The sequence below is a fragment of the Rhamphochromis sp. 'chilingali' genome, assembly GCF_963969265.1.
Source record: "Rhamphochromis sp. 'chilingali' genome assembly, chromosome: 15".
Lineage (NCBI taxonomy): Eukaryota > Metazoa > Chordata > Actinopteri > Cichliformes > Cichlidae > Rhamphochromis > Rhamphochromis sp. 'chilingali'.
In genome coordinates this window covers 2,894,593-2,915,475 of record NC_137942.1, presented here as the reverse complement: position 1 = coordinate 2,915,475, position 20,883 = coordinate 2,894,593, and the positions used below count along the sequence as shown (strand labels likewise).

The 20,883-nt window shown below is 45.0% G+C and overlaps 1 protein-coding gene across 2 annotated transcripts in view; it reads left to right on the top strand.

Annotated features, from left to right (window-relative positions):
* The window catches only part of LOC308412042 (RNA binding protein fox-1 homolog 3-like), a 326,231-nt gene extending 306,862 nt beyond the window's left edge, over positions 1-19,369 (top strand). For both annotated transcript variants that reach the window (XM_080906116.1, XM_080906117.1), the window contains 8 exons: positions 241-333; positions 1,040-1,100; positions 1,180-1,233; positions 6,062-6,194; positions 7,349-7,388; positions 9,661-9,719; positions 13,042-13,120; positions 15,253-19,369. In XM_080906116.1, coding sequence (XP_080762242.1) covers positions 241-333; positions 1,040-1,100; positions 1,180-1,233; positions 6,062-6,194; positions 7,349-7,388; positions 9,661-9,719; positions 13,042-13,120; positions 15,253-15,297 — 564 coding nt within the window. In that variant the 3' untranslated portion in view covers positions 15,298-19,369. The remainder of the gene's footprint in view (positions 1-240; positions 334-1,039; positions 1,101-1,179; positions 1,234-6,061; positions 6,195-7,348; positions 7,389-9,660; positions 9,720-13,041; positions 13,121-15,252) is intronic.
* The last annotated feature ends 1,514 nt before the right edge of the window (positions 19,370-20,883 follow it).

The following is a 20,883-nucleotide window of genomic DNA, read 5'->3' as shown; positions in this document are numbered from 1 at the left end:
GAGGTCACGTCACCGTTATCCTCTTCTCCTCGGATCTCTCTGTTTGCTGTTTCCTGACGCCTCACTAACTGCCTCTAATTAATCTGGCTGCTTACAACTCGACTCTGCTGCTCACCTACTCCTGTCTTCTCACCTCTCTCTCCCTTTTCTCCTCCCTTCCCTTTTCTTCCTCCTCTGTGTGTGTGTCCATCTTTTCCTTCTCCTTTGTCTCTCTACCAATGGCTAATGTGGTGCTCTCAGGGCTTTGGGTTTGTAACTTTTGAAACAAGCACAGATGCTGATCGTGCACGGGAGAAACTAAACGGTACAATCGTAGAGGGACGCAAAATAGAGGTGCTTTCATTTTTCCCTTTATTCTCATCTTCTCTTCTGCCTGCCTGCTGCCTTCTCAACTTACCCATAAACCTCTGCATAAGCATGCAGCTGCTCTGTCTGTGCGTGTGGTGCCTGAATGTATGCATGCATGACGGTGCGTTTAAATCCTTCTCGGCAGAATGCGGGATCCATACACGTCAACACCAGTTGTCCATCATTACCTGACAACGCAGAGTGAATGCATGCCATCAGTCGTGCATTCCCCTATCGCCACCGTTTAGTGTTGCCTGCTCTAATTCTGTTTTTGTTTACGACGAGCCGAGCCCGCACTCGGCCGTTCTCATCAGGTCAATAGAAGAAAATCAAAGCACTGTCTGTGTTTTGCTTTTGGAATCCATTTGTTTATCCAACCAATTCTGAGGATGCTTTTTTTTATTATTATTATTATTATTATTCATACCTGTGGGTAATTGGTGCATGCTTTCCCTCTCTTTCCAGTAATATAATCATCTGTAAGAAAATTGAAATGATGAATAAATTCATGAAAGGGCGAACCAAAACTCAATCACACTAAAGTGCTACAAACAAATTTACATAATCATTTATTTTATGAATCTGTCTTTATTCATCTTGGTTTGCTGCTCGCTTGTAGCTCGCCGTGGATACGCGGATGGTAAATGTAAAGGTCAGTAATCACAGGCTTTGTGTTTGCTGCTTGGAACAGGTGAACAACGCGACAGCACGAGTGATGACAAACAAAAAAGTGGCCAACCCGTACACGAACGGTGAGTGGCAAACTAAACGATAAGAGTTCGCTCGTAGTCGTCGCTGTGAGTCAAGTTTTTCTTTCGGTCCTCTCGCCAGGCTGGAAGCTGAATCCGGTGGTCGGAGCTGTCTACGGTCCTGAACTGTATGCCGGTAAGAGCCGTTTTCTGTGTTTTTCTCTCCACCTCCCGCTGTACGCATCGCACCGTACCCGAGGCCGCTATCAGCCACCGCCTGTCCCAGTCTGACCCCTGAATTTCTACAATCAGGTTCATCCTGAACCTACTGAACATGAAATTCCCCTCGAATCAAAGTGAATCGGAGAGCGGCTCAGATAAGCAGTGGATGATCCAAGCCTCTCTGAGTGGCTGAGGGAGCCTGAGCCATTGTTTGCGCGGTGTGCAACTGTAACGCTGGAAAAAAAATGATTTCGAGAGCAAGCGCCCCTGCAACTGTTATCAGATTGTGGAGGCTGCTGCTGTGGATGGATTTGCCAAGTGCGCCAGATTGACTTTTACAGAGCTAACCGAATAAAGGAGATTGAGTGAGCGATATTGTTGGCACCTACCCTGTCGAAGGCCGCTATTCCTTCTGGTCTCGGTAATGGAGGAATGAGATGAGCTCAGTGGGGTTTTCCCTATCTCTCTCTGCCTCGACATGCCAGCTTTATTGCTGTATGTTATATGAACCCTTTGCATTTTAATGAGGGGGAAATGGTACTATTTCATTTGGAAGAAGTGCTGAGCACATCGCGCCACTTTAACGGCTTTCCTTTCTGCTCATTAGACTAAAATCTGTTCATTCCCCGGACAGCTTTACGGCGAACCTCTAAATAACTGTCCATGACAGAAAGCAGTCATCTATCATTTTTATTTCATCCCCAACCCCTCGCCCCCTCCGAGCCTCCTCCCTCGCCTCCCACTCCCCACCTCCCCCCACCAACATTCCTTTAGTTTCGACATCTCCTGCCGATAATTATTCACACACACAAACGTACGCTCGTCCCTCTCCTTCTTGCACGCTCAGGCACAAAAAACGTGGCGCCTTTTCTCTAAATTGAAAATCGGGACGTTAAGTAAGTCTCAGCTTACGTAAACAATAATTTCACTTGACCTATATCCACGCGCAACGCTAACACCTGCCCTGCTTCTCAGACCAAAGCACTCCAGCACACAGAAATAGATAACCTATGTAGAGCACAGACTCAAATACATGTCCCCTCTTCCATGCACACACTCTCTACTTCGCTCTCTCTCTCTCACACACACACACTTCCCAAATCATCTCATAAATCAGAGGGAGTGTGGTCCACCACTCCAGGCAGGGGAAGCAGGAGGGGTTGGGTGATTTATTGGCTGCTAATTTTTCAAGTCGTCTTGACATGGCGCTGGAGTTTGCCAAGCCTAAACGACAACATATGCTTGCCAGCTGGGAAGATGGGAAACATAAATAAGAGATACATTTTTGAAACAAAACCTCCCTAATGAGCAGCAAAAGGCTGTTTTAACTCGCTAAAAAACAAACTCTGACCAGCTTGTTGACTGTTGCATTCTTCTTCTACTCTTCCTTTAAAAAAAAAAAGAAAAAAATGATGACCACATTCAGGACATTTTCCAAAACCATCACAGCTACAGTTAATATACTTTTGGTGGGAGTAAAATGGGATATAAAGGCGATTAATCACTGTTTATCAGTCCTCATTTCTGTGCAGGAGATCAGTGAAATTGGTAGCCATAAATCCTGGCTCGGTGACAGCGCACTTCGTCTCCATTCGTCCTGGCGCTACAGGTTTATTGTCCTCAAAACCCATTCAGGAGAATGACGGATGAGAGCCTCATACCGGCTCCCCGCTCTTAACCTCTTCCAGGGTAGATTGGCTCCTCCTCTGCGTGGAGGAGGGGGTAGGAGGGTTCTCGGTAGGGTACTGGCAGCCAGCTCCAAACGTGGGTCCGTGTTCTCCGTTGCCACCTAATACCCAAACCTCCCATGGAGCCCTGCTGAAGGGGTGGCAGAGGACAGCGGTGTGGTCCAGAGAAAAAGAGGCATGGCAGTGGGGTTCCCAGTCAGATGGAGGGATTGGCAATAGCACATGGCTGTGGCACAAATCATAGTGTGAGGTAGCTGGTAGGCATCCAGTACCAGTGCTCATTTTTATCCTGTGTTAGCGAGCGCTAAACTTTTGTAGAACAAGCCCCAGAATCTGTGCTCCGCTATCCAAATATAGTATGACAAGAGTCTGGCTCCATCCATACAGATGCAGCAAGTAGGCGTGTAGCTAAAAACGGCACAAATGTCGGGACTCTGTTTTACGTTATTTGTTGTTAATGTGACATCATTCGTCAGGGTGAGCGGCACATCCCGTGCATATTGCATTCTCAGCTCATCTTATTGCAATTGGCAAACTTGCGCTGGATGTTTTCAGCACCATGGACAGCTGTCACTTAGAAATCCCTTCGTATGGCTCGGCTCTCCTCAGCAGCTAATTCCCAGGAAGACAGGAGATGAGTAGCTTTTCATTCACCAGTTCATATTTTTCTGCGACTAAGGTGGAGGTTTCTTTTTTTTTTCTTCTTTTTTGAGGACTCGTGAAAAGCTACCAGCTGTGTAAATGACAGAAAAGAAAGGCTAATTGCCATCTTAACATATGTAGAGAGATCCTCTCATTGTTGGAGTGTACTTTAGGGGGATAATTAAGCTCCAGACTCTTGATTAGATTAAGCTGTTTTTTTGGTCCCCAGTGCGTGGATTAAGTGCTCATTGCCCGATGTATTTGAGCAGGAAGTATTAGAGAGATCAACCTTGTGGAAAATCAGATCTTTCTTTATGGGAGCCGGTTATGACCCCATCATTGGCACAGAGCGGGATTACCTCGGGTCCAACTGGCTCTGCAGGTATTGAGCTTCTCTCAAGTTGACACATATGACATACGAGGTGCAGCGTGACCCCGCCGCCCTTCAGCGCATAACTCATATTTTCTCCAGCCCCCCTCCCGGAAAGGGTGTTTGACTTTGGTGGCTAGACCAGGTTTGCGCTCTCATACGCTGTTGCTGTTGTTGCTTTTCATGGGCTTACCAAGGTGTGACAGCGCCTTTGATTTATGGGTTATTATTGAAGCAGTGTAGCCTATCGCCAACTCATTATGAGTTTACATTCACATACATCACCGCATGCATATTGCATACAAATTTAAAAAAAAAGAGAAGGAAGCAATTGGGCTTTGTGGGAGCCCAGAAACAGCGGCGATTTGTTAAGAAGAGGGCAACGCACCTCGAAAACTATCAAGGATTGTTTTTGCCCTTTAGCGGCCGTGCTCAGATGTCCACTGCTCCAAAAAAAAGGAGGGACTAATTTAAATGTCAAGGTCAGCGTTATAAATCACCCGGGAGGCAAAGGGGGCACCGTCCCAGTCCAGGCCGTCCACGGGTGTGTTGGCAGCAAAGAAAGCGCCCCGCACATTGGTGGGCGTCACCTGGCCAAATGAGACGCAAAGTTTGAATATGTGTGCGGACCCACTAATGGAGCGTGATGTTAATGGCAGAAGACATTAAACCGGGCTCTCTGTGTTTTTAAAAGCACCACTAATCTGTCTCCCTGTCAGCTTTATTGAAGCAGCGAGGCTAGGGTGAGCATCGTCCATTAGGGTGCTCACTGGTCTCGACCAAATGCAGGGCTGGCGCTGCACACGGCAGAGTACCATCAGGCTGTCACTCCCCAGGCACAAACCCATACAGCACCGCTTACCTACGAGCTGCCATGGATCTTCATTGTAGTCTAGTTTGTCGGAGATTGCGAGGGACTGGCGGGTCGTCTGAAACAGGCCGGATGCGTGTTATTAACCCGCATTATTTACCCCAGCCGAGGCACCGCGTCACCCCACCAAACCAAATCAGACTCGAGCTCCACATCAGAGTGATCTGTGATTGGGGAAAGTGAAGCGGTCCGTGATGAATTCATCCAAAGCGTGTCGCGGAAATGAATAAGGCGAAGAGTAAGGTGAGGAGAGGGTGACGAAGGGGCGTTTCTGGGGATAAAGAATAACGGGGCTGACTGTGCTGTGATGGACCAGACGTTGGGGGAGGGAGAGAGGGCGAAGACCAGAGGGAAGGGAGCAGTGAGGGAATTACAATTGCTGGAAAAGTAGAGGCCAGCTTAATCATGTCTAGAGATCAGTGTGTTTGTATGCACCTCCACAGCCTGTAATCAGACAGCCAGTGGACCGATTGAAGGTTAAGTGGAGAGCTGACGATCACATCGGCTGTCCTCTAATCTGCGACCGTGGCTATTTTGTCGCACCGTCACACCAACCCTTACTCATCACCCCGAAGCCTTTCACCCCAACTGACCCTTTTCACGTTCAGTGGTAGCCATCAGCAGAGGACAGAGCATGTGGCTGTGCGATTGGCTAAAGATGGTCCCAGATGGGTTTGGAGATGGGGGTCATGCTGAGGTTTGGGACTTGGCTGTCCTGCCCATCTGCTCCATTTCCCCTCGGGGAAGTTCAGAACGTCTAGTCAAGTTGTTCAACAACCTTTACCGCCTGTTCGTCTCCGCCCGACACCGAGAAACGCCCTCTACCTCTACCTCTACCCCGTCCACCCTCCCGCTGCTCTTTGTTGCTAGCCCATTGTGTCTAAACTATGCAAAAGCCGTGGTGCGAAACTAGTGGTATTGCATCCATTACCTGCCCAGCTTCAAGGCTGCCCCTCACCAGGCATCGGGAAAGGATGCGTACAGCAAATGTGGATCCTTGCTGAGTACGGCACAAAGCAGCGAGCTGGGAAAGGGGAGAGTGCTCGATGAGGCGCACCTAGAAAAGATTAAATCTATTGTTTCCTTGTCTTCCCTATAATGCATTCTGTCATAGGGAAAGCAGTGCCACACGTCTCTCTCTAATGTATTCTGTCATAAGGTAAGCAATGCCAAGTCGAGGATGTTCTCTGAAAGTCATTTTCTCTTCTTCTCGTGTGTTTTTGTTCTATAGTAACAGGATTTCCCTACCCTGCCACAGGCGCTACGGTGGCCTATAGGGGTGCCCACTTGCGGGGACGGGGACGGGCTGTGTACAACACATTCCGCACAGCTCCACCTCCACCACCAATCCCAGCTTACGGAGCGTGAGTACTGACCCTCCGAGGCCCGGTTCGGGTCGCATGATATTTTTGTCTGGTACGATAAGTTTTGTCTTTTCATAGCTGAGAGTTTTAGCTTTTATACACTCTTTCAGACATCAAGACAAAATGCGTGTTGTGGACTGTTCCTCCTGATGCAAAGTAGCACACGACATCATCAGTGTCAGGCCGTAACTGGGCTGATACTGTGTAGTCTGAACACAACGAACACTTTTTATATAGATAGCTGTCGTTTGATTAGATTTCACGCTGCAGTATGAATGAAACTGTACCCAAGACTGCTCCGACTGAATTTATGCCCAAACTTTGCTTTTCTACTCATAATTTAAAAGAAATCTTTCTGTTGCGTCTCAAGACCGTGCCCTCCTGCAGGAAACCCGCTTGTCTAACATAGCCAGGCAGCATTGCTGCTGTAATTTTACATATTTTTTTATCTGCGGATATACATAACCGAACCCTGCCCGTCCTTACATTTGTACAGCGTGTGTTGACAAAGGAGTAACTGACAAAGTCAAGGTGAGAGCTGCGATAGTGTATTACCAGTCAGATCTCACTGGACTGTGACCGGGGCCCGTGCTGATCTCCTGGCTTTATGCAAGCCTACCTCGCACTCGTCTCTTATCAGCGCTGGTCTGTGTGGCCGTGGGAGAGGTCTGACGGAGGCTGGCCGCTGCCCCGCCATAGCTGTCTATCTGTGATTAGATCTGGATCTGTCTTAGTGCGGTGGGACTCGCAGCTGAGACTGGAAATCCCACATCCCCATTCGCCTCCTTCCCACTCGGGGACCCCTTTGCTGCTGATGGCAGCCGGTTGATTTATATAGCCTAGTCAGGTGACGCAGCTCCTTCACTGCCTTCTTTTGTCCTCCCTCTCCACCGCCAGCCCTCCTGATAGCAACTGCAGCAACTGGAAAGACAAACAATTTTACCAGAGCAGAAAATTGGACAGGGATGTGAAACCGTTACACCTTTCAGTTTGTGTCATTCATTATTTGTGGTACAGCGAGCTAAAGCTGCTAAGAGCTGACCCCACAGACCTGCAAATGGTCAAAATAGGAAAATTGGCAAAGGCTGAGAGTCGGTGGGGTCGGATGCAGTCCAAGTCAACTAACTGTGCTTTCCTGTTTCGCACGTTCACAGGGTGGTGTACCAAGATGGCTTCTACGGTGCAGAGATCTATGTAAGTACAGTTGACTTTTCTTCTAGATGAAACAGAAGTAAAACAGACAAGAAGCCCAGCCCTGGAGACAAAAACGTGATCTCCTCAGCCCCCAGCCTCGCTGCCAAGCCGGCGTCGATTAGGCCTCCGTCTACTGTGCCAAGAAACTCAACAACAAAATTTAAAACCCCCTCAGCTCCTCCCTCCTCTCCCTCTTTTCTTCCTATGATCTCAGACTTTGGCAAAGAGGCAGACCCTGACTCAGTGTCCCATGTCAAGTTTGGTCATTTATTCCTTTAGATTTGTCTGGAGGTTTTTAAGTCCCCCCCCCCTGCCGCCCCGCCAGCTTTCTTTCTTCTTGTTACCTCTCTGGTGTTTTTGCATTCACTCCGAGGGTTTGGCTGGGATATCCCCTGCTTGCCCCAGGGGGTCTGCGCAGACCTGAGTGGAGCCGGTTCCTCCCAGCCATCAGCAAGTGGGAGATAAGAGAAGCCGCAGATAAAGGGATTAACTGTCCCTCTGGAGCTGTCCGTGCAGGCAGGGTCACATCGGGGGCTGGCCCTGCTGCACCTCGCCCTTGACAGAGAAGAGCGTGGACTCTGTGGAGATAATGCTGAAATTACCACGCTGCCCCACTTTGACACGAGTCCAAACGTTTGCGAGGAATGTAATTTGTCCCTTTTGGGTTTTTTTTTTTTCCACCGCAGTGAGATGACTGTCTGTGCAGCAGCAGCAATGACAGTTCCTTCTCACTTTCACCCTGACAAAGACCGGTGTCTGGGAATGAAATGCTAAACCCAAGTGATCCATGACTTACACACCGGCCCGCACGATAGGGCCGTATTTCACCGGCTTTTGTTGTAGGGACACCCACCACTCTGGAAGAGACCCGGGCTGTGCTCTGAGCGATGTTGTTTGTCTCTCACGCTCATTTAGCCACCTCCAGCTAAGTCCTACACAGCTATGTCCCCTGACCGAGGCCTGGCCAGGTCGGTCCATCACTCAAAGCGTCAGGCCGGCCCCTGGTGCTTTACTGCCATTAGTTTTGGCAATGGCCACTGCATTGCTTCAGACTGGCTGAGAGTATGTGAAGGTCTCGAGTGACCAAGAGGGAGCCGTCCCACAGCCCTCAGTGTCCTATACAATCATTCAGTGGACACTGGCGTGCTGTCAAAAGCAGCCAGCTGTTCTGTCAAGGCTTCTGCTAATACATTAGCAGAAGGGGGGGGAACGAATGCATGCACATATAAATGCACATACGTGGCATGCGCTAATGCATATGCATGCATAGACACACACGGCACACCCACATATTCCCCATGACAAAATAAAAAATGTGCTGCGCGGCCGCGTGCAGGATTTGACAATGTGGGAGAGTGATTTATTGTTCCGTGTTTGTTCAGGCTGTTGCTGTAATCAACACATTCCCAAGGCATGACCGTCCCACAGGAAGTCATCCGCTTCAATTGCTGTGACTTCCTGTCCCCTTGGTAAACATCAAGGAGCGGAATTCGATCGCCGTGGCCCCGATTTCGCTTGCACCCGCGACCTCGGCCGACTCACCGTTACTTCGCGATGTCGCTCTGCATCGGACACCCCCCTCCCCTTGAGTTTAAAAATAAATGAAAACATGCATTATTAAAAGCCACCTATCCACCGTATGGACACAGATGGGCACACACTCCACTGGCACTAATAGAAAAACAGTGGGAGAACAGCTTCATTTTTCAAGGAGAGTAATAGCAGCACTCCACAATGAGGTCTTTAATTCCTTCCCCATTCTGGCAAATGAATACAGCGGTCCTGACTCCCCAATGGTCCGACCGTCTTCTGCCTTCTTACTTCTTTTGTGAGCCGGGGGGGTCATGTATAAGGGGAAAAAAGGGGGAGATCTTCAATTACGGAGCAGCGGCGCGCCCTCAATCTAAAAATGGGCCGAATGTGGGGATTTGGCTCACGTTGCCTCCGTTGCTGCGCTTCGGATGAGCCTCCGGTGCGACAATGACTTGCTCCCCCTAAACGCGCTGCCTCTCAGAACATCATTCATTCTCTTGTTGCCACCACCTGCCTAACACACCATATATCAAACAGCACCCTCTGGTGTCTCACGGGGAGGCTGCAGTCGGGGAGTGTGAGCAGATGAGCAAACTACTGCGTGGTGACATTTAACCATTAAGGCAATTTGAGGCTGTGTGTGCGCAAGTGGTTGTTTTCTTGCGTCTTTGAGAGCTAACCTTTGTCTGCACAGGTAATCACTGATTAAATATGGTGGTATTTTTTTGTTCTTTTACAGGGTGGCTATGCAGCATACAGATTTGCCCAACCCACCACCACCGCTGCTTACAGTGACAGGTGAGGGTCTCAGATTGTATGAGACTGATTCTCTTGTATGTAATTTGAGGGGTTTTAAAGACAAAAATCTCCGTAAAGTTATTAATTAATAGACCCTGTGCACGAGAAAATGCTAACTTCCTGGTTTGAGACCGGATGTAGGGTTGTACGTTTCCGGTAGCTTTACTTTGCGGTCAAGATATCCTCCAAAATCATGTCCAGAAAACGGAAAGATGGCGTTAAGTTACAAAGAGCAGAAGGTGGGAACACTCACCACTGTTGTGTCATAAAAAATCTAATGATCAATTTTGACGTTTAAAGAGTTTAGATCGATCAGTTGTTTGGAGAACTGCAGCAGAAGACACATCGTCCGATGATTTAAACAGGTGAAGAATAGTCAAACCAGATGTTTCCCCCGTTATGTTGATATCAGCTCATCAAGTACACACCTACACAGCATGTTAACAAACCGTGAAAAAAAGCCACACCAGCAATCATTCATTTTTTGTAAGGGTTTCTATACATTAATATTTACAAAGGGTATGTTGTGACTTACCTTCAAAATTACAGCGGTTCACCTTTCACCTCGCTGTTTCGCAGATTTTTTAGTGCAAGTTTGCACGTTTTTTTTTTTACGTCACATCCTGTGTCCTGATCGCTGCAGACGATCTCCTCCGTGACATCTCTCCTGTACAGTACAGAATCGCTGCATCGATCGCTGGCAGTGTGACTCTGAAGTGCAGTACTGTATGTCCACGAAACGTTTTGCACCGTCAAAAAATAAAATTGGCTACTTGATTTCACCTATTTTAGAACATAACACCCACGAAATATAACATTTGAATCCATTTTTTCTTTTGCTCTGAGGTGCAGGGAAAAAATATCGACAACTCTATGAACAGCATTTACAGATATATTGGGTAAATGCCCAAGACATCTATAGAAATGTAAATCGCCGCTTAACTTGTTTTGGACCGTAAACCAGGCGCGAATAGGACACCGGAAATAGCATATGCTAACGTGCACATAGTCTATTGGCTGTAACTGGGAATATTGAGGCTGTTTTGAGTGTTTCCCATAATTCCATAAGACAAGGCTGACTTCAGCCATCGTTAGCGTTCACTTCTCAAGTGCTTAAAGAAACAGAAATGCATTGCAGAGCAGGCACAGGCTACTTTTTTTCTCCACGAGCAGCTGTTGAGAAAATGCTGAATTGAAAGTAAAAACATGGACATGTTTCCGATGTGTCCGACTCGGCTCCCGAGAACTTTTGATTTAAAGCAACAAGTTGATCCCACAGGCTGTGAAACAGGGGAAATTACTGGGAGAAGGAAAAAGGAGTGCGCCTCTAAATATGTCCTCATAAATCTCATAAATGCAGCCATCGCTGTGTCGGAGTAGCAAAGGGTGGGCTTCAGCTTTAAATAATTAGTGTTTTCCCACCAAAAATGATCATATCTACAGGAGACGTGATAGTAGGAGAGCGCGTTCCTCTCGAGTTATCTTATCTATTAGGCAAACCGCTATATTCTTTTTAGCACACACGCGCACGGAGAAAAAAAGACTAACCTTGTTGGACTCGATGAGAAAAGCAGTGATATATGTCGTGACTCTCCGCTTGTGAGGGGAGAGTGGGTATATCACTGCGGTATTTATTAATGGCCTCGGGTCTGCGGAGGGGAGGTGGGGAGACGGAGAGAGGCAGAGATGGACCAGCGGGAACTCTATCACTTCTGAGTGATGTCACTCTGGTTCAGGTGTGCTCTGTTTGAGGAGGCGTCGCTGATTCATTTCGGCCCCGAAAGCCGTTGTCAGCCGGGATGTGGGCCGGTTTGGGAATCTAATCTGGGAAGGATTGAGCATGTCACTTGTGATAACGTACACCCTGCCTGAGAGCCTGAAGATCATATCGATAATGTAAGATTTATCAGGCCTCGCCGCGGTTCGAATTATGAGCAGCCGCGCTCTGCGAGAGCAGAAATTGGACGGCGGCTTTTTTTCCCTCTCCGAGTGATTTAATTCGTGTTTCTCTTGCCTTTACTTTTCTCTGAGATTTAATATAATTCGCCCCAAGTTGTTTGTTTTGCTTTGTCTGTTTGTTTCCTTTTGAATAAGCGGTCATGCCCACTGGATCAATAAGGGTTTGCTGGTGTTGTCTCAGCCGCACCTTATCAGACTTTACCGTGGAGCCGTCAGCCAATCATAAAAAAAGAGGTCGCCGGGATTGAGGAAGGCGTGTGAAACCCTGCAAAATATGAAACATTTATTATCCGAAAAGCCCACACCGCTCACAGGCTGCATTACCAAAGCCCTTTAAGTAACTAAAGAGAGTTGGTACAGGCGAGGCTGATGAATCAAAGAGGCCTTCACAGGAGCCAGGCACATCGTAGAGACCCTGCTAGCTTCCAGTCGGCTCTGTGACATTGCGCGGGGTGGTTTGACCTGCTGTTCGTCAGCGGCGCCACTCTGGTGAGAGTCATTTTGGAGATGTATTAGCCTTAGAGGGCCTGTGGGGTTCAGTGCTCACTGAAGATAAGAGGACCACGGAGACTTCCCCTGACCATCTCACGGCACGGGCCTCCTCCCCAAGGAGCCGAGACAGCCTTTCCGATTTCACGTCCTGCTCGCTGACCTTGGGTGCCGACGGACTTGAATGGGCCGCGCCATATTTAGATCTTATATAACTCAACGCATCTCGTACGAACGTCGTACGTCTTGTTGTCTCCTTTAGGAGAATTTCCTCCTCTCTCCACTCCTTTTTTTTTTTTTAAATTCCTGGTTGATTTGATGCCCTCAGTCCTTGGCTGGGTGTGCCTTATCTGCTCCTTGCAGACCCTCATTTGCAAGCAAGAGCTAAAAAAAGAAAGTAAATAGAGGAATATGTGAAGTCGAATAAATAAATAAATAAAGCGCACACATCTTGTCCTGTCTCAGAAGGAAATTGGAAGGATTAGTTCCAAACCAGCAACAATGAAAAGACAGGGGCGTGAGCCCAGTGTGCAGCCTCGGTAAACAAGAGCAGGGTGAGAGAGCGAGCCCTCCAGCGCCAACTCTGCTCTGCATCCTTCTTTTTCTGCCTCCCTCCGCTCATTACCTATTCTATCCAGCTAATCAAGATGACAATGAAAAGACAAGTATAATTCACCAACCTTTGAACTCCCCTTTTTGAACCACCTTGTATAAAGCAGGAAGCCCAGGAGGCCGGGGAGGGAAATAATTGATTGCGTTAGAGACTTGAAAGGGTTTACTTGAGGGGTTGAGCATTAAACAAGCATGCATAAATGTTCTTCTCTCCTCGTCAATGATAGATCAATGACCGCGTTCTCTGTCCCCTGTTGTGCAGCTATGGCAGAGTCTATGCAACAGCAGACCCTTATCACCACACGATTGGCCCTGCAGCCACATACAGTGTGGGGACCATGGTAAGTCTATGAGAGCACCGCCTGTTCCTGTCTGCACCCTCCATGACACAGGCTACAGCACACACACACACTCCAAAATAAAGACCAGAGACTTCACTCATCACTGGTTTTTATTTACGGGTTGTTCATTAATCGATTCGGGTTTTTGTCATGCTATCTGGCACACCCTAGTGGGCAGTACTGAGTAGTACTGTGAAGCCCTGGCATGTGGAAATTGGCTCAGATATTAAGTGCAATAAACTTCTGCAATGCCATGCAAGCTCACCTCCTGCACTATTGATCTGACACAAGTTCCTCCTGAAGTGAGAATGAGTGATCACTGCAGTCTTTTCTCCCTCTCCCAACACGAGCTTTACATGTTACATAACAGATACATTTCCAAGCTTTGTTTTCATCCTACATCGCTCAACTTGCTCCCGAGTGCGACAGATCATCTTCTTTTTGTCCCCCCCCCCCCCCCCCCCATTCAGTCAAACCGAACCCGAAAAGATGAGGTCGAACTGTTAATGTCTGTTTTTAGCTAGCTTTTGCAGCTACTGTAACATCAAAGATGAAAAGTGACGATAAACAAACGAGGATTTTTTCCGAAACTGAGAGTTCCTCTTTGGTTTTGTTTTACGACGGCGAGGAGGATGATGAGGAGGAGGGAGTTGGGCCGGGCTCGCAGACCAAACCTAGAGATTAAGGCCCATCAAACGCATGCAGCAGTGTGCCGTGGGACATAAAAGAGAGAGCGAGACTGAGGGAGGGAGTTGTCTCACCCTCCTCTCCTGCCCACAAGCTTGATCGGTGGCGTGTTCTCAGCTTGAGAAATGACTCAAATTCATCATTACAGCATGCATGCGATTTTTCAACAACTTTAAAAAAGAAGCGTACAGTTCCCCGGTGCAGCTGCTAGCTAAAAGCTTTCATTAATTAAGACATTTCTTTTTCCTCTTCATTTACTTAATTAAAAAAATGTGCTTGAATGTTTTTTATTCTTTCTTCTCTTCCCTCCAAATTTCCTTCCTTTCCTCTGACACTTTAATCGTCCTCTCAGCGAATGTAGAAGTCAGGATCTGGACCCTAAAAAATATCTAATGTGGTGTGTGTTGGGAGCTCAGGGAGCTAACGCAGGCTTGTTGTGTGTGTGTGTGTGTGCTCGTGGGTTCACGGGGCGCTGAACAAATGCCGAGGCTACTGGGATGCAGGCTGTGCTGAGGCCAACATCTAATAAACTCCTAAGCTAAAGAGAAAAGACCAGTTTGGTTCCTAATTCTTTAATCATATTTGATTAATGGTTCTCCAGCAGCGAGGAGTCATTTTTGCATTTAAAAGCTATACAATAATTAGTTCCTCTGAGGTTGAGGTTGGAAATTCTCTTTACTCGTTTCCAGCTTACAGAAGCATCTCGTACGGATGAAAGTTTTGTACAAGCAAGAGGGCTTCGCGAAATTAGGCAAAATTAGCCTTTGAAGACATTCGGTAGCCTTTGGAGTTTGCCTGAATTCCTAATTGCAGCAGAGCCACCGAAAGATGAGAAGGACTGCGTGTGTGTGCGTGCATGTGCAGGTGTGCATGCATAGGCCCACTTGCATGCTCTATGTGTGTCTGCCCTAGATATCTTGAGCATGGTGCTAAATCTAAGGGCTAATATCCTGTGGTGGCTTGGCCCTCCAGAAAGGTGCAGGCACCTCTGCCAGACTTGAAAAGGAGCCGTGATTAAACCTCTCAGAACTTATTCTGCTTTAGTCCGATCTCTGATATTGTTACGGCCGTAAAAGGACAAAAATCTCTGTTTTTCAATTTATTTCTAAGCGTAATGAAATCAAAATGTATTCGCCGTTCAAGAAAGTGCTCTATCTACATGCATATAAACAATTTCCTCCGTATGAATTGCACCAGTTAAGCTCCGAATCCAACAATCCACTTTACCTCCCGTTCCTAACACACACTCGGATTGTATGCAATCGGGGAATTTATTCAACAAAACCCGTTATTGGCTTCAGTGTCTCAAACTCTCAATCTGTGTCGAGATTATACGTATATGAAAACTCAATAAGTTAAAAGGAAGGAAATTTGTGGAGAAAGAGAAACCGACTCTAGCTGTCACCTGAATACTGATTGGTACTTTTTCATCTTTGATGTTGCAGGCTAGCCTATACAGAGGAGGGTACAGTCGCTTCACTCCCTACTAAAAGAAAGAAAAAAGCGAGAAAAGACAGAGACATTACCCACAACAAACAAACGAAAAAAAAATCCTCTCTTTAAAAAAATAAAATACAAACACAAAACGAGCGAACACCCAGTCCTTGGCGGAGAGTTAAATCTAACTAAAAGCTTCCAGGTCCACATGCTGAGCCCCTCCCCTGACACTCGCAAGCAGATATTTCTACAACAACCTTTTTGATGTCATCATTGGTCTGCTCTTGTTTCGTATTCATTTTGTGCTTTTGGTTTTCTTTTGGAAAGTTTTATGCACATGTGCATTATCTTGACTGCTGTATATGGGTGCTGTGTCACCATAACCAATGTGAGCCTACTGCAGCACGCATGGTGCATGCTCAGAGGTGTGTATATGCAGCTGCTGTCATCTGACTAAGAATATACTGGGGCATTTCTATCCTATATACATATATATGTGTGTGTGTGTGTGCACACAACAAAGAGAAATCAGGTTGATGGTGAACACTGATCCATCCCATTTAATTCCTTTCCCAGCTTTTATCATCGAATCTTTGACTCATCCAGCACGCAGAAGTGCAGAACGCTTAATGCTGACGAGCATGCCTTGGTAATTCTTAGTTCAAAGACAGCACTGCTCTGATTGCTTTCTTTTTTTTCCTCAAACATTGGAGTGTCCTACTGTTGTGCACTTGCAGTGGAGCCTTACAAGCTGTATTATGTGGTATGACAGCATGCAGAGTAAAGGGTCATGAAGGTCAGATTTCTGTCTTGAACTCACAATGCTCATATGCCAGCCCGGTCTCTTGCAAAGCACTGTGCATTTATATGCAACTGTTCTGCATTAGCTGCTGTGTTTTGGGGGAAATGTGACACCGGCTGTGTTGATGTGCAGCGATTCATATAAGTACAGCTGAATGTAAATATGGGGGATGAGCATTTGCATTTCCCACCGGCGGCCTGTGTTCGCATCTTATCTCATGCTCACTGGTATTTTTAGAAATTTGATAGGACCATGAAACATGTGCTTTAAGCCGCCTTAAATTACTTTAAGGGATAGTTGTCTTTTATTAGATCCTGTTCCAGTGATTTTTTTTCTCCCAGGCGATTTAAAATTAGTTCTTCTGCTTTACACCGCCTCTCCAGGAGACATTATACAAAAGTTCTGAATTGGCTGAAAAGTTCTTCTGACGACACGTAAACAGAACTTTATCTGCAAAGTTGTTGGAGCTCAGCTCATGAATGTACTTAGTTTTCGTCTTTGTAGCGTCACATCAACACATTTCTGAGGCGCACAGTTTGTGTCGCTGTAGCCATCGAAGCAGACCAAACCCTACCCTGCACTGGTTTTAACACAAGTCATTAAAAAAAACGACAAACCAGCAAAAAGAAGTGAAACTGTGCGATCCTCAGAATTCCAAAGTTTGGGAACACCTGCTCGAAAGGATAAAGGGACCAGGCACTGGAATATGGGAATCTAGAATTTGCATTAAAATCCATCCGATTTATAAAAAACAAAACATTTAAAAGCTGAAAAGCAACACGCTGTGACCAGGTTTGTCCACCAGAGGGCACTCTGCAACACGTTTGTGCGAGCCGCACAGAAAGTTAAATGAATTGAAATATTTGGCCTCAGTCTTAAAGAAAAAATTATAGTGTCAGTAAAGCTCATCTTGGGTAAATTAATTACACTTGAAACATGAGTGCAGGGAATCCATAACGATATCGTACGTGCGCTGGAAACACGATGTAGAGATTCATTTTTAAATATGAACCAAAAACCTGCAGTGGACTTTCTTACATGTCTGATGTGCAGGATTAGTCAAATAATTGATTAGTCTACTGACAGACAAAGTAATGCTCCCAGCTGCTGCGTCTTATTGTAAACTGAGCATCTTTTGTTTTGGCTTTTTTGGTTGAGCAAACTAGACAATTTGAAGCCATCGCTTTCGGCTCTGGGAAGTCACGATAAGCCCTGCGAACAATTTCTTCTTCACACTTCACTGACTAAATGGGTAAATCGGTTAATCAAAAATTTGCATAACATTGTGCAGCGGTTCCTGTGTGTCTGCAGTGTACGTTTCCCCAAAACGCCATTGTTAAACGCAGAATAGTCGCATGTGAAGTGAGTTTGCAGAAGACACGGTTGCATATTCTCACTAATACAACACGGGGGGTGATCTGTACACAAGGTTTACGCTAACCCCACACATCCGTCACACGGGAATGACACAACACTGAGGTGGGTTAACCCTGGCAGAGGGCTGTTCTTCTACAAGTCACCGCTCTCTTTTTTAAGCATTGCACAAAATGTTTTACCTCAGGATGAGCTAACTGAAACTCACAAACTAGGATACAGTGCTACTCACTTCTCAGCCGGCAGGACAGTTTCCTTTCTAACACAACCAGCAGGTTTCGGAAGAGCTAATTTTTCCGTTTTTTCTTTAAGCAGAGACCCCATGATGATAAAATAAAGACTGTACTGTTGTTCTTTACTAAAACTACTGTATTATATATATATTAAGACATATACTGTATACACACACAAGTCCAGGAAGATATTATATATGAAAGCACCCAGGAGTTAGAAGACACAATGTAAATGTGTGTAGAGTGCAGACTTACTCGCCTCTTCGTCGACATGCGGTCATTGCATTGGCTTCTATTACAACTTTGTGCTGCGTGAGGTGGATTTAAAAGAAACTCTGTGTAGCCGCTGTTAGCTGTCGAGATTTAAGCGCAGCTACGGAAATGCAACTGAAAGCTTTTGCCAATAATATTTAATTTCTATGTACTCACACTCAAAGTGTTGTGGTCTTAAAAAAAAATCTGTTTGTTGCACTTTATTTGTTTTCCTTTTTTTCTTTCTGAGATGTAATATATTTATAAAAAAAGTATCATATACAGCTAGATATGTTTAGTCGAGATGTTAAAATGATATAGAGTAATGTTGTATATCAAAAAAGAAAAAAACACCCATTATCTCATAAGTAAAAGAAAAGTCTTTACGTAGGTAAACAAACATTATTCTTCCTTTTGTATGCTAGTACGTACGCTCCGCACCGTTTGGGGTTTTTTATAGAACAAACTTTGAATATTATTTTTACCATTTTAAAAAACGGGTGAACTGATTGTACATTTGTAGGAGTTTCTCACATAAACTCTGCAGCAGAGTACACGTGTGGGCGTTCAGTTAGTGACCACTATTAGACTGGAATGAAATCGATTTGTTTCTTTTTTAGAGCTGAATGTGTGTGCCTATGTGATATATATATATATATACATATGCATTAGATTGTGTGAGGGAGGAGAGAGATGGGGGAGTTAAGGCAGTTTGCAGTAAGCTAACAGCTTTGCATGACTTCACTCTTACGGTCCCTGTAATAACATGACGACACAGACGCTCTGACCTCATAAAAGATTCAGTGGCAATGAAAAAATGACGATCTGATCACGCTCCAGCATTTATTTTACCTCATGAAGGATGTTTGGACGTCCAGTTTCCTGAGCGGAGCGGGTGCACGTGCTAATGCTTTGACAGACAGTGATCGTACATGAAAACTGGTTGAAAGTGAAGCTTGATCACTGTTATCAATGTCAAAAGGTAGAAATTACCTCAAATTTGTCCAAACCATAGATTATTAGCCAATCACAGCTCTACCACAAACTACGCTGTCATAAACAACAGAAGAATTTATCAACTGTGGGGAGGAAGAACTACTTTTATGCTACAAAACTACTATAAATGATCAGAGTTTACAAACAAACGACAGATTCTGTTGTTTTAATGCAGGGGTCTCAACCTGGAATGAGCTGTGGGCCACTGCTGATACTGGATCTCATTGGAGGACCAAGTAGTACAAAAAGAAACAAGAACACACCCAAAACTATTTACAATAATGCAGCGTTTTGTTTGTTTGCTTTTAATTTCAGATACTTTATAACAAGACAAAACTGCAAACATGAACACAGTTTTCCCTCATTCCTAAATAACTGAAGCCGTTCGTTGAACTACCAAATAAACACCTTGGTCCTCTCTGGCCACACACGTGGCAGCACTTCTGCTATCACTTCATTTTTAAAAATTCAGATATAAGTGTCCACATTAGTTTGTGACTCTCTGCCAATGTTGCCTTCATATTAAATCTTTTTTTAACATTGCACTCAACAACAAACAAATCCTCCCAACAAAAAAGTAACTTCAAGGATCAAATTACATTATATTTCTTCATGTTAACATACGGCCTTGATAAGTATCGTGGGCTCCAAGTGGCCCTCGGGCCACGAGTTTGAGACCCGTGATTTAAATTAAAACGAATTAATGATCACATTCTATGTAAAACTGGATACGGATTCATCTAAAATCAAGATTTACGCTGTAAGTTGAACTTTGTTTCAGTGATTTTCGTCACGTACACATTTGATGATTTGTAAAAATTTAATACATGTAGGGTTTGCCTACATTAGCATGAGCACGTGCAGTCCAAATAAGGGAACATGGAGATTTATTTGGGGATGCACATCCACTTTTCCCCTCCGTCATGTTATTCCGGGGACAACTTTGAGTACTGTCATCTGGAATTGCTCCTATCAGTCTGCACGGGTTTGTCAACAGTTTACAGAAAAAGTTAAAATAAGCATTGTTTAACCGTTTCAGTGTCAGCTTATCAAGGCTTAAATGTTGATATAACATTAATAACTGGCAGTCAGTATTGTAGAGGTCTGAGCCGTTTTTATTATGCTTATGTAAGTCAAAGGTAACTTAAATGTGAATTTATTATACAAACACTTTAATATTTTTGGGTTTGTTTGCTTTAGTTGTATTCCACAACCAGCTTAATATGCAACTAGACCTCTAATTGATCCAAATATGTGTTGGTACTTATTAATAGTAGTATATATGTTTACATATCAGCTGAAAATACTCTTCATCCATCGTTTATATTTATAGGTATTCACTAAGCCCTGATAAGCTGGCAGGTGAATTTATTAATCCACCTAAAATATTTGTACAAAAGAAAACCAAGCAAAAAAGTTACTGTACTTGTATATACATACACACACACACCCATACACTATATCACAATTCTCTGAGTAACTGTTTTATATGTATTCCTATATGAAGTGGGGTCATCTGTGTATTTTCAATTCAGCTGAACTTGTTCTTGAATTCTATGTTCTCTTTATAATGAAAATATATTGTCTGAAAGGTGTAAAGTAATTCTTTTGGGTTCATTTCATAGCTAAAAGTATGCTATTATGAGCCTTTTCTTTATTCATGAATTCTTTTGTTGTCAATATGTGACATATATATAAGTAACCTCTGATTGTTTTCTGAGTGTCAGAATAAAGCAGTTATATGATCATCATGTCTGCCTTCACACATGGATGTTGTTGTTGCTGTTGTCAATCTAAGACTTTCTCACCACAGTCTAAATTTCCTACCAACCAAAGTCAGTTAACAAAAATAGTCAGTACAGATCTTTTCTTCTTCTTCGCTTCATTGAGATTTAAGCGTCGAATAAGCCCAACGTGTAGCTCTTTCAGTTTTTCTTTAAGTTGCTCCTTTGTGGCACAAAATCAAACAGCGGGGAGACTAT